Source organism: Mustelus asterias, chromosome 3, assembly GCF_964213995.1.
Source record: "Mustelus asterias chromosome 3, sMusAst1.hap1.1, whole genome shotgun sequence".
Classification (NCBI taxonomy): domain Eukaryota; kingdom Metazoa; phylum Chordata; class Chondrichthyes; order Carcharhiniformes; family Triakidae; genus Mustelus; species Mustelus asterias.
In genome coordinates, this window is record NC_135803.1 from 111,932,205 (window position 1) to 111,946,156 (window position 13,952).

A 13,952-nucleotide genomic window follows, 5' to 3' on the forward strand; every position below is an offset into this window, starting at 1 on the left:
TGGGTCACTGTCTGTGTGGAGTTTGCACATTCTGCCTGTGTCTGCGTGGGTTTCCTCCGGGTGCTCCAGTTTCCTCCCACAGTGTGAAAGATGTGCTGGTTAGGTGCATTGACCTGAACAGGTGCCGGAGTGTGGCAACTAGGGGAATTTCACAGTAACTTCATTATAGTATTAATGTAAGCCTTACTTGTGACTAATAAATGAACTTTGAAAAAAGCAAAGACAGGACATGATGTATTCATCCCATGACTTCCAGGCAGTCTGCAAGCAGCATTGATAGTTCAGTTCCCAGTGCTCATAGTCTGTATATTGTCTTATCTTCAAATAAAGAACCCCACATTATTGTTTCACCATACTTTGTGTATGATTGGTACATTTACAAGGAGAAGGAGGTGACACGGTGGCAGTTAGTAGTCCAAACCCTTCATACATAAAGAAATAAAACTGGTATGAAAGGAAAACAAATATCAAGTTTTACTATTTGTAAAGATTCTACAACTTAGTAGGGATTCTACACACCATAACTCTGTTCTGGGATTGCACCTCACTGAGTCAGCAAGCGTCAGGTCCCAGTAAGATAATTTGCATTTAGGAGAGCTTAAATAGTAAAAGCCTACAGGCTTAAAGTTTCAGCAGGAGCAGAAATTAAATAGCAAGTTGTGGAGGAATCAGGATAATTCATTATTTCTTAAGTTAAATACTGCTGGTTGAGCTGATAATAAAAGGTTCATCCATAACGGCTCCTAACAGCTGAAAGAAGGTTATAAAACATTTTTGTACACTGTTACATTTACCCTTTGAAGCAGGCAGCTCCATCTCCTGCCAAAATTACTGTCTTGTGGGCAGAGCTCAGAGTTGAACTGGGAACAATCAGAAAGAGCTCGACATTATCACCATTGCAGTCAAGCAATAACCTATGACGAGCTACAACAGTGCAACCCCAAGCCAAATAACTCTAAAAGAGTTATAAGAACTTGAATACCCGTCAAAAAGCAATAAGAAGATTGTGCAAAAAGCAAAAGGATGACCACAAAGTTTCTAACACTCTATTGGAAGGCTGTATTGACAACTTGTCAAGCTGTGTTTTCTGGACCTCAATATTTCCAAACCAGATAAACGAGCCATTAAAATTACTATAGGTACAGCAGACCTCCATATCTGAATATGTCAGGTCAGTCTAACAACTCTCTTAGAAATCAAGACACAATATCATTAACACTTGAAGATCAATTATGAGTGAGGCTCAACCTCTGAATATACTATCTGGAATTCATGTCCTTCTGGCAACAGTCAACAGAAACCACTGGCTAATACCTAAGAAGATGGAGAGACTGATTGCAACTCATGACAGCAGAGCTCGCCAACGGAATAAATCAAGCTCATGGTAACACCTACCCCAATGGAACCATTTCAAAAAGGTATTTGGACCAGCCCAAGGGTTACACCATTGAAGCATTTCCACAAAGCGAGTGCAAGTCTGAAACCATGCAGAGTCTATAGACTATGCATAATTGGTCCACCATCAACATGATAGCAAATGCAGGCAAGCCTAGCAAGCAATGCAGGCAGTGCGGCTACCTCCATGCACCCAGAAAATTCCCAACTTATAACACTGTGTGCAAGGCATGTGGCACCAGAGGACACTGGTGGCATCAGTGCAGAAAGCAAGCAAAGGCCAAAACAAATGGTTCAACATCATGAGAAGTCAGACAAGTAAAACATTCTAAGCAACGATAGGAGCATCATCAGAACAAAATTCACAAATTGTTTAGCCAAGATATACAATCAAATCAAGAAACTGACACACAAGTGAGTAGACATTCAGCATAGTGACCATTAAGTAATGTATTGGCACAGTGGTACCAATAGGAGCCTTTTCCACCATCCAAAGTATATACCCACAGATGCAGGGTCAACATAACATATATGGTAAAATTTGTGCAGGTGCAAACACCCTTACACTTTGCATATTGAAATGGATCTGCCCACGGAAGTGGCAAGTGATGATTCAACCAACCACTGTCAAAGTCACCATGTACAAAGATTTAGAAACTCCATCCCAGGGATCCATTACACTCAAGTGTCGCTACAAAAAAAATCATCTTAGTTACCCCAAATGTTTTATGTTGTGGACACCACAGTTCCAGTGATCACAGGCCTACCAGTGTGCAAGGACCTGTCCATAGTCAACCTCCATGGTATAGTCAAGGCAATGGTGAAAACCACAGAAACAAGGAGTGTCATTGGGAACACTGTGCTTCCATTGGAAGAGGATCACCTAACTGCAATATAGATCACCAATAAATGGGCTACATGACACTGTTGGAACTGAATACATACACCCATTCTGAACTGACAAACTTCATTCTTTGGAACCAACGCAGAATGCCTACTTGACAGGCAGATATGGACAAAATTCCCTCGTAATCCCTTGTCAATACTCCCAGGAGTACTCCCACTCAAAAAAACAAAGGAAGATAAAAGATGCCCACAACCTGCATGTGGGTAATAAATCACTCAACCTGAACATTGGACAGAAAATTCAAGTACAACACCAACTGATGGCACATGGAAACCAAAAGAAGTCATCAGTGTATGCCCTGAACCAAGATTATATCAAGTATGAACACCAAATGGCATGACATGACTAGTAAAATGTCTCACAACACCAGGTTAAAGTCCAACAGGTTTAGCTTGTGCTACCAAATAAACTTGTTGGGTAGCTTGTGCTACCAGATAAACCTGTTGGACTTTGACCTGGTGTTGTGAGACTTCTTACTTTGCTTACCCCAGTCCAACGTCGGCATCTCCACATCATGACATGACTAAACAGAACAATGCCACAATCAAAAACACCAAATAACCCAATTGCAACCAGAATACAGTCTAAGGTGCAACACAAAGAATCCTTATCAACATTCTGAAAACATAAAGCAGTCTCCAGCAAAGATCACCATAACTAAAGCAGGATGGACAAGCAAACATCCAATACATCTCAGAAACTTGGAAATGTATTTGCTCTGTGTTAACTTATATTTAGGCACAATGTTACTGTTTCTTGATATAATGTAAATACTTTGTTAGTTTAGAAAAAGATTAATGTTGTGCTTAATGGAGGGATGGTGGGAAGCGGGGATGGTGGGGAGTGGGGGGGGGGGGGGGGGGTGGGCAGCGATTTTCAGCCTGCATTCTCCATCAGAGAGAACGGCAACGCGGGCAGAGAATACATGAGACTTGGGAAATGCAATTCTCGCTGACGTGATTGTGTTTTCCGATTTTTCACAAGGTTCATGCCCACAAAGGACAAGAGCCTCATGTTATTGTTTTTGAATATATTTTAATGTAATTGTCCGGCCCCTGCCACATGATCCTCCCTCACTGAGTATTCAAACCTCATTGATGTGGCGTCACATTGGCGAGGTTTACAACAGCTATTTCAAAATGTGCATCAGTTGAGGGGACTTCCTCGAGCTCAAAGGTAAGTATAACTCCTGGGCGAGACAGACATGGGCACTGCCCCAAGCACTGCCCCTTGGCACAGTTTGGTTCTGCCAGGTTGGCACGGTGTCAACCCGGCAGTGTCAACCTGTGCAGTGGGCACTGCCAGCTGCGGGCCCTCTGGTGAGGCACATGGGGTGGCGGTTTCCCATTATGCGTGGGGGGGGGGGGGGGAGGAGGGGATAGCACTGAGGCCATTGAGGGGGGACTCACAGGCGGGGTGGAGGGGGATGGTTGGGCAATGAGACGGGGGGGGGAGAGGAATTACAGACATGGGAGAACTTGCAGATGCAAGGAGGGGAGCAGACAAATTTGAGAGGTGATAATATGTTCAAGGACTTTAGAGAGGCAAGGGAGACTGGAGATGGGCCAAAAGTTTGTAAGGATGGTGGGGTTAAGGGTTTTATTTTGAGGAGAGGGGTAACAACAACAGATTTAGAGGAGAAAGAACTGCTAACAATAAACAAATAATCTAGGCTGGCATCTCAGGGCTGAAGGATTGATGATTTGTAGGAAGTGCAGTCTTTCAGCTGAAACATTAAAGCAAAGTTTCAATAGCTGTGTTCAGGTGAAAGTAGAAAATCTCAAAAGATCCAAAAATCTTACATTTCAAAAATAATGTACTGGCTTGAGATATCATAAGGATAAGGAAGGTGATGTATAAATGGGAGCTATTACTTTCTAGAATGTTGCATGATGAAAATGTGAGAACATTAGCATGTCACTGATCTTTGGAGATTGGGACTTCTTCATCCAGTGTAAGTCCATTGAGTCTTGAAGCTTGATCACCGTCGGAGGAATTTTTCAGAGTGTGTTTTTTTCTAAATTATGGTCAGGTTCTTCCCTCTTTTTTTAACTGGTTGGCTGATAGGAAGGTGTTGAGGGAAATGGGGGTCACAGTGTACATCAGTTGCATTGTGACAGTAAAGGGCAGGTTTGATGAACCAGTTGCTCTTTCCTGTCTACGATTTTCACGTGTTCATCCAAATGGTCGGCTTTTACTAGTTTTAGTAACTGTAAAAATCTGAAAGCTGCATCATATATCTCAATGTCTAGCATATTCAGACCTGCTGTAACATAATCCTTTCACAATTGCAACATATGATGTTTGAAATCAATTTTCCAAATTCCTTGGTTGTTGCAGAAGTTGGGAATGATTGAGCTTTCTTCTTTTCCAATAGCATAATTTTTTTTAAATTTTGTTTTAAAATAAACATATTTTGTGAAAAAAAATTGCTAACACTTGGCATACATTGAATGTGGACTAATTAATCTTTTCCTCTCTTCCACTTGTGAGGAAAGCTGCCTTAAGCCACTTATTGTTTTGTCACTTGTGAGCTATCAGGTCTACCTCCGTAATTAAATAAACTGTATTCATTCTTGCCCATTGTACAATCTGAAGTTATCTGAAAGGTACAAACTTCACAGTCAAACAGTCTGAAAGTTGGCGTTAGCGAAAGAGAAAAATGAATTAAACTCAGATGTCGTATTTGCATAATATTCTCTGCAAAATGCAAATGTTTTGCCCTTGAGGTTGCCCTTTAATCCATTTACAATTCAGATTTCTTTGTAACGTTAATTCTGCCCTGAGGAGTGGCAGTAAACTAATTCAGCTTCGACTGAAACGCAGAATTCAGGAAACATGTTTTATTTAGGTCTTTAGTATCTTAATCAACCATTTGTTTTTCTATCAAATGGATAAAGTTGTGCTAGAATGGAAACAAAACTACATGTTTATTTGAAATGAGATGAAATGATCATTGGGCTGACAAGTAAGAGGACCCACTATCAATAATTTAAACATTCAACATTAAAACCACTAGACTGATGGAAACTTTACAAGCTTTTTAAGTCAAAATATATATCGTTTTACCATTACTGAATGGATACCTTTCAAAGCTGGTGTTTTTGTCTCTAGTAAAAGGTGGAAAAATGAGAAGTAAGGCCAATTAAGGAGCATGGCTGGCTGGCTGTAGAGATTTGCATTCTAATTAGTATTCTGTAACTTGATTTCTGTGTCTGTGCACTGTTTGAGAGCACATTTCCACTCCATCTGACGAAGGAGCAGTGCTCCGAAAGCTTATGGTATTTGCTACCAAATAAACCTGTTGGACTTTAACCTGGTGTTGTGAGACTTCTTACTGTGTTTACCCCAGTCCAATGCCGGCATCTCCACGCCAAGATGAGCAGCATTGGTCAGGACATCCTTGAAACAGGGTGAGAAATGGTTACTACTTTGCCGCTTCCAGAATTCTTTCAAAGTACTAAGGAACCCATTAAGGCTGAGCAATGGCAAAATTGGTGAAAATATTTTGCTTGGTACCACAACACCTCAGGTTTTGAGTAAAGAAAACAAGGATCAAGTTAGTTCTTTGTTAAATGCTATTGAGAGCACAGCAAGCGATATGCTGGCCGGACAGAGGAGGAATAAAGAGACAGCTTCCCACATCAGAGCATTTGACTCATACTTCAGTCTTCATAAAAATATTGCCATTGAAAATTTAATCGGGGCAGTTAAAAATAGGGTGAAGGGAATCAAAGAATCACACCGCCTAGACAAAAATTGTGAATATGGAGCACTAAAAGATGATCAGATCAGAGATTGAATAGTTGTTGGGGAATCTCTCTGACTTCTTACAACCTTGGAAAGATTTAAATTTCAGCAAAGCTGAACATCTGGCCAAACAGGCACATGGACGAATGTGGTTAATTAAAGAAAATCTTAACCGGGTTAATAAATGGGCAATTGTTTAACTAACTTGCTGGTGTTCTTTGAATAGGTAACATAGGGCATTGATAAGGCAAATGCTGTTGATGTGGTGTACATGGACTTTCAATAGGTTTTTCATTCAATGCCATGCAAGAAACCTGTGAGCAAAATTCCAACTCATGGAATAAAAGGGACAGTAGCAAGACATGGATATAAAATTGGCTGAGTGACAGTGAACAGAGACTAATGCTAATCGATGTTTATCAGCCTGGAGGAAAGTTTGCTGTCTAATTCTTCAGGGGTCAGTGTTGGGACATTTGCTTTTCCTGATATATATTAATGAACTAGACCTTGGAATACAGGACTCAATTCAAAGCTTGTGGATGATAAGGTGGAGGCTGGTTCAATCGAAGAATTCAAAAGGGAATTAGACAGTAACCTGAAAAAAACGAATGTGCAGGGTGACAGGAAAAAGGTAGGAAGATGGCACTCATTTGGAGAGCCGGTACAGACATGATGGACTGAATGGCCTCCTCTGCGCTATAACAATTCTGTGATTCTGTGGGAATGGTTTTGACTTTGGTTTTAATGGATTTCTCTCCCACTTTTTAGAGGCACTATTCCTTGACTTGTTTCAAGAATTGTGCCAATATTTTTGGCAGGACTAAGACTGACTAAGATTAAGAACTTGCAATATAAGAAAACATGAGAAAAAATCAATCTGCACTATTTAGTGATATCATTTGTTACTAACACATTGCATCATTCAATTTTATTTTCAAGTGCTAAGACTTGTCAGTGATGGATTCTGAAATGTATTATATAAGTTCTGACACAGAAACAGGCCATTCTGCCCATCTGTTACATCATTGTTTGTGCACCATATGGGTTTCTTCTCACTTGACTTCATCTAATCCTATCAGTATAACTTTCTATTCCTTTTTCCTTCTTGGTACTTATCTAGCTCCCCTTAAATGCATCTGTCCTATTTGTCTCAATGATTCACTGTGGTTGCAAGTTCCACATCCGAGCCACTCTCTGGACATCTCTCCTGAACTCAATATTGGATTTATTAATGATTATGTTATATTTATGACCTTTAGTTTTGCACTTCTCTTGGAACCTCTTTTGATTTTTGCAGTTATTTCACCAGAATTACAGTGGGAATGTTGAGAAAATTCATAAGAATGTTAAAAGAAAAATACTGCAGGTGCTGGAAGCTGAAACAAAAACAGAAAATGCTGGAAAATCTCAGCAGGTCTGACAGCACCTGTGGAGAGAGAATAGGACCAACATTTCACGTCTGGAAGACCCTTTGTCAGAGCTAAGAGCAAAAAAAATCAGAAAAGATTTATACTATGAGGATGGTTGGGGGGGGGGGGCGGAGCGGGGGGGACTGTAATAGGACAAAGGGAGTGTAAATGAGGACGAAGAAGGCTGAGAGAGGTGCTAAAAGTGTCCATTAAGTGATCAGAATGTGTGAATGGCAGAACAGAGGTACAGATGGTTAAGGCAGTTGGCCTAAAGGGGAGGGGTGCAAGGAGAGTGGGAATGGAGAAGTGGAAAAATGAAAGTGAGAAAGAATGATAGTAAAAATGGATGAATGAGTTGAAAAGAAGAAACAGAATGAAATTTTAAAAATGGAAATGGGGTAAAGGTAGAGAGTTCATGCTCTGAAGTTGTTGAACTTAATGTTCAGTCCAGAAGGTTGTAAAGTGCCCAATTTGAAGATGAGTTGCTGTTCCTCCAGTTTGGTTTGGGGTTCACTAGAACATTGTAAAAGGCCAAGGACGAACATGTGGACTGGAGAGCAGGGTGGTGTGTTGAAGTGGCAAGCGACAGGAAGATGTGGGTCCTGCTTGCAGACAGACCAAAGGGTCCTTCTTATCATCCTTCTTTCTCACTTGCATTTTTCCACTTCTCCATTCCCGCTCTCCTTCTTGCCCCCACTCCCCATCAGGCCAACTGCCTTAACCATCTATACCTCTATCCTGCCATTCACACATTCTGACCACTCAATGAACAGTTTTAGCACCTCTCTCAGCCTCTTTCATCCTTATTTACATTTCCTTTGTCCTATTACAGTCCCCCCCGCCACCACCCTCATAGGATAAATCTTTTCTGATTTTATTTGCTCTTAGCTCTGATGAAGGGTCTCCAGACTAGAAACGCTGGCTCTATTCTCTCTCCACAGATGCTATCAGACCTGCTGAGATTTTCCAGCATTTTCTGTTTTTGTCATAAGAATGTTAATTTATAAATAGAAGCCACTTAATTGTATACAGCATATCAAGGTCTGACAAGAATGTCCATTGAAAATAATAACAAAGGTAATCTGCAGAGTAATATACTCTGATGTGGAGTTTATAAATCCCCTTTTATTGACCACTATTGTTAATGATAGCTTTCTAATTGTCCGCATAAAGACCAGGGTTCCCTTCTGGTGTCCTGATCAATACTGTCAAAGAAAACTAACTTGTCATTCATCTCATTGCTGTTTATGGAATCTTGCTCTGTCCAAAATGGCACTTGTTTTTGTTTCAATAATGAAAGTGAAGCACTTCAAAATTAATTAATTGTACATGAAGTGCTTTGGGACATTGTTTGGCAGATCTGATGTGTAGGTTTTTCTTTCAATGACGCTAAACAAAAATATTGAAAATGTTATTGTTTAAATTCTTTGTAACCATTGTTTTGGTGATCTCTAATAACAATTATTCCTCAAGTTCAGCTCCATTCATGATGGTACCTTCATATCGGATGCTCAATAGATCAAAAGGCAAATAGACAATGTGTGCATGCATATAAAATGGTTAACCAAAATAAACATGGCAAAACATTTCATATATTTTTTAAATATAGAACAATAATACTTAATGCACAACAGACACTGATTCAGCTTGTGGCCATTCTTCATGGGACATTTTACTCCCCAGCTTACAAGGGGAAAACTCAAACAAAACATTTATTCAGTCACTCGTTCTCGGCAAAAATGATCCTGAATCTAGTTTTTATCATCTTCGTAATCACCCACCCTCCATCACCTGATTTATTTTGGTTACTAATTTGTTCATCTTGAATGTAAATGCAGATTCCTACTTCCATTGTACTAAACAAGTGAATAAATTACCCACACAAGCTACCACCACTTGCCTTGAAGAGGGACTGGCATCACTGTGGCTTGAGGAAAAAGACAATTATAGTTAAACTCCATTCTAAGTAAAAAATGGTAGAAAATTTTAAATGTTTTGAAATTCTCACAATATGTTAAACTGGATTTGTTTCCATGCTTTTTATTTTGTATGTGTACTTAATAAATTTCAGCTCACTCTCACTATTTTGAAAACACAAAAAAGGTTGTGCTCTGAAATACTTTCTATGGCACTCACATGTTCCCTTGTTTGGCAGTGGAAATGTAACACAGTGGTGTGCTTCTAGGTCTTGATAAAGACTCAACTGTGTATGAAACTGCAATGCAACCACAACTCCAAATCCCACAGGTAGTAACTTCCTGCACTGGCCACATACAACATCCTAAATTGTTTTAATTCATGCTTGTTTTTCATTTCCCTATTTAAAATCCTAGTGCCGGGCATCGGCTGGAAACTACTAAAGGTAAAATGTACAAGGCCAACCCAAGGTGATGCACTCACCAGTTAAGTAATTCTTCTATCCCTGGACTAATCTGGACTTCAGTTTGAGAATACAGCATCTTGCTGTAAACTAGCGTTCTTGACTGAAATGCAATACTGGATTTGGGCTAGTTCTGAAAAGGATGGTTTTAATAGGAATAATACAGACTGTTTAGAAAAGTCACTATGGAACTCCAGAATCAAATATTCAATGAAACTATATTATGAAATCAACTAGTATGAGTATCAGAATTATAATACAGAAAATCAATTGATGCCATGCAGTGAACTTTAGAAGGTTGTTATTTAATTGAAAATTTCATCAGCTTTACACAGTGACACTTAAGCCGCAGCTCAGGATGAAATGTTCACTTTTGATAATTCTACAGAAGTAGTATGTTGTAGTCATACCAAATCTTCTAGAGAAATTATTGATTGGAGGAAATCCACTCCCCCAGTGACTTGTAACTCACTTGAACTTTTAAGATTAGATTACAGTACAGAAATGGGCTCTGCTCGCTTTACGAAAACGCATTTGTGAGGAAAGGTTTGCCAAACTTACAAAGTTACAACAGAAATCCCACTGAAATGCATCATCCTGTAATGTGCATCATGTTTCTTCCATGTCTCTCATTCTTTTAAATTTTGTCGTTTTTCTGAAGGAGGTTATTGGGGGGTGGGTGGGGGAAAGGGAAGTGTTTCAACTTCAGTGAGCATGAAAAATATCCAAGCTTGAAGAATGAACGGCCAATTGCTACATTTTCCCTGAATTGCATGGAGAGTGGCGGCAGGCGTGAAAATTGGGCGTTTTCCTGCCGGCTATAATAGCGGATTCTTGCGGCATAGTATCAGCTTCCCGCCTCTTAAATTATTCAGGCATAGGAAGCATACCGTCCAGCTGGTGAGTGGCCTCTGATTCACCTGCCATATGATCATATCCTCACTCCAAGCACCATATTTAAACTGCAGTCATGCACACAGTTCTCAATGCTTCCAGCCCAGGACTGCACCAGTGAAGATATGGCCTTGAAAGAAGAGTTCCACCCCAGATTCAGTGAGGTGTCCCTGGAATGCCTTTTGGATGTCGAGATGCCGGCGTTGGACTGGGGTAAACACAGTAAGAGTTTTAACAACACCAGGTTAAAGTCCAACAGGTTTATTTGGTAGCAAATACCATTAGCTTTCGGAGTGCTGCTCCTTCGTCAGATGGAGTGGAAATCTGCTCTCAAACAGGGCACAGTAATTCTGTAACTTGATATTCTGTAGATATTCTGTAACTTGATTATAACACAGATATTCTGTAACTTGATTTTGTGTCTCTGTGCCCTGTTTGAGAGCAGGTTTCCACACCATCTGACGAAGGACCGGCGCTCCAAAAGCTAATGGTATTTGCTACCAAATAAACCTGTTGGACTTTAACCTGGTGTTGTTAAAACTCTTACTATGCCTTTTGGATGCAGTGGAGGCCCGCTGTGATGTTTTGTATCCGCGCTGTGGTTGCAGGAGCTCCAGTAACCTCACCACTCCCGTTTGGGAGATAATTGCAGTGATGGTCAGTGCCAACGCTGCACAGAAGAGGTCAGCCACCTAATGCAGGAAGAGGATGAATGATCTCATCTGTGCTGCCAGGGCAAGTTAACCATCTCATCATTCTAAAATCACATCACACATTCACTGCCAGCCCAAGTTTCATCACCACTCACTCTCACATATACACCCTCATATCTCCATCGGGCCTCAGCTCCTCCAGAGATCACCTCTTCATGTGTCCATGGCTCCACCCAGCACACACATTTGCTCTGGCATGTGCCCTGCTCAAACTCCATCTATTTTCATGCAGGTCAAGATCACACACCCCTCCCTCCCCTATTCCCCTCTGTCCCCGTCCCCCCCTCTCCATACCTCTTAACCTCCCTACCCCTTCTCCCCACCTCCTCCCTACCCCCTCTCCCCACCTTTCCATCCCTCTCTCCCCCCCACCCCACCCCTCTTCCCCCACGTCCCCACTCCTCTTTCCTTCCCTCCCACTCCCCCATCGCTCCCACCCTCATCTGTCTCCTCCCCATCCCTCTTCCCCATCCTCCCACCCATCCCTCTCCCCATTCTCCAACCGATCCCTCTCCCATTCTCCCACCCCATCCCTCTCCCTATTGTCCCACCCCATCCCTCTCCCCATTCTCCCAACCCATCCCTCTCCCCATTCTTCCACCTTCCCCTTCCACCTCTGCTCACACTCCCTCCCTATCCCCATTCTCCCACCTCATCCCTCTCCCCATACTCCCACTCCATCCCTCTCCCCATACTCCCACCCCATCCCTCTCCCCATTGTCCCAACCCATCCCTCTCCCCATTCTTCCACTCTCCTATTCCACCTCCGCCCCTGTTCACACTCCCTCCCCCATCCCTCTCCCCATTCTCCCACCCTCCCCTCCACCCCTTCTCCCACTCTCCCCTCCACCCCTTCTCACCCCACCCTTTCTCCTCCCTCTCCTCCACCGCACCCTTTCCTTGGAGCTGAAGCCCTTGTTTGCTGAGTGCTGCAGTTTGTAGGTGGGAAGTTGAATTATAATGGCACACCGCGTTTACAGCACACAGACGCGCGAGCATTTCATTCATTTCAGCACACGATGTGGCTTTGAAGATTGCGGTGCCTGGGACTGATCCGTATCTAGTGACCTCTGGACTGGGCTCCGGAGCCGCCGCGGGACTGCTCCACACTCGTTTTCCTGCGCAACTGTTCACATGAGGAGCGGCCTTTCAGATGTTGATGGAGAGCCTGGCAGATTGATAGTTTGCAGGTAGGCTGCTTGAACAAGTTTGCAAACCCTTCGCATTTCGACGCATCGTTTTAATCTCCAGCGATCCTGCGGAGCTGTATATTTGAACAGGGGAGGGTGATGGAGAGCTGGAGTAGTTACAAAGATCCAGAAGGGAGCAGCTTCCCCACCATCATCACAATCATTACAAAATTGTAACCCGGTATCAGGGCGACAGCTACAGGAGAAGAAACTTTTCCAGCTCAGACTTTAAAAAAAATGTAGCAGTCTGCATCACTTTGAACCAATTCCCATCGCAAAAAAATAACTGCAGAGAATTCCCCCTTGAATCTCAGAGCAATTGAGACATTTACAGTGTGATTATTGATCACAACTGGAGGTAGGTATTTAAGGAGTGAGTGTCTGAACCCTGTGCAATGGTTGCAGTTTTTTTTACATTTTGGGGAGGGGGAAGGAGAGAGGGAGATGTTTTACTCCGGGGTTGTCCTGTTGCTATAATGAAGCCGGTAGGCGGTGCTTGGACACTCTTTTTCGAGGAAGTATCAGCCTGGCCAGTGCAAGAGTTGAGCAAGCGGCAGTGCAGCTTCCCCCGCGGGCAGCGCTGAAAGCTTTGGCCGCTGCACCTCCCGCAAAACTTTTCTTTATTTTAACTCATTCGGGGAATATTTAGAAAGAAAACCAAAATGGGATTCGACCTGGAGCGCTTCAGCGAGGACGTGGACCCCGACTTCAAGTGCAACTTGTGCAATAAAGTGCTGGAGGATCCCCTGGCCACCCCCTGCGGACACGTCTTCTGTGCCGGCTGCCTTCTGCCCTGGATCGTGCAGCGGGGCAACTGCCCGGCGCAGTGCCGGAGGCTCGGCCCCCAGGAGCTGAACCACGTCTTGCCGCTGCGGAACCTCATCCTCAAGCTGGAGATCCGCTGCGACCACTACGAGCGGGGCTGCCGCCGGCGGGTGAGGCTGGGGCAGCTGGCCGGGCACACGGAGATGTGCGACTTCTCGCCGGCCAAGTGCCGCAACAAGGGCTGCGGCGAGACGCTGAGCCTGCGGGACATGGACGCGCACATGCGGGGCAGCTGCGAGCACCGGCCGGTGGGCATGTGCCAGCGGGGCTGCGGCTTGGTGCTGCTGCACGGCGAGCAGCGCCTGGGCTCGCACTGCTGCGTGCGGGCGCTGCAGGCGCACGGGCCACGCGCTGCAGGCTCAGCTGGCCGCCCTGCAGCGCGAGCTCAAGCGCCAGGGGCTGAGGTCCGGCCGGCGCGAGAAGTCGCTGCTCGCCCAACTGTCAGCGCTGCAGAGCGAGCTCCAGATGACAGCTCTCAAATACCAGAGG

The 13,952-nt window shown here is 43.4% G+C and overlaps 1 protein-coding gene across 1 annotated transcript in view; it reads left to right on the plus strand.

Moving 5' to 3' along the window:
• Positions 1 to 13,146: 13,146 nt before the first annotated feature.
• Positions 13,147 to 13,952, plus strand: part of pdzrn3b (PDZ domain containing RING finger 3b) — a 368,878-nt gene continuing 368,072 nt past the window's right edge. The window contains exon 1 of the mRNA XM_078210148.1: positions 13,147 to 13,903. Coding sequence (XP_078066274.1) covers positions 13,301 to 13,903 — 603 coding nt within the window. The 5' untranslated portion in view covers positions 13,147 to 13,300. The remainder of the gene's footprint in view (positions 13,904 to 13,952) is intronic.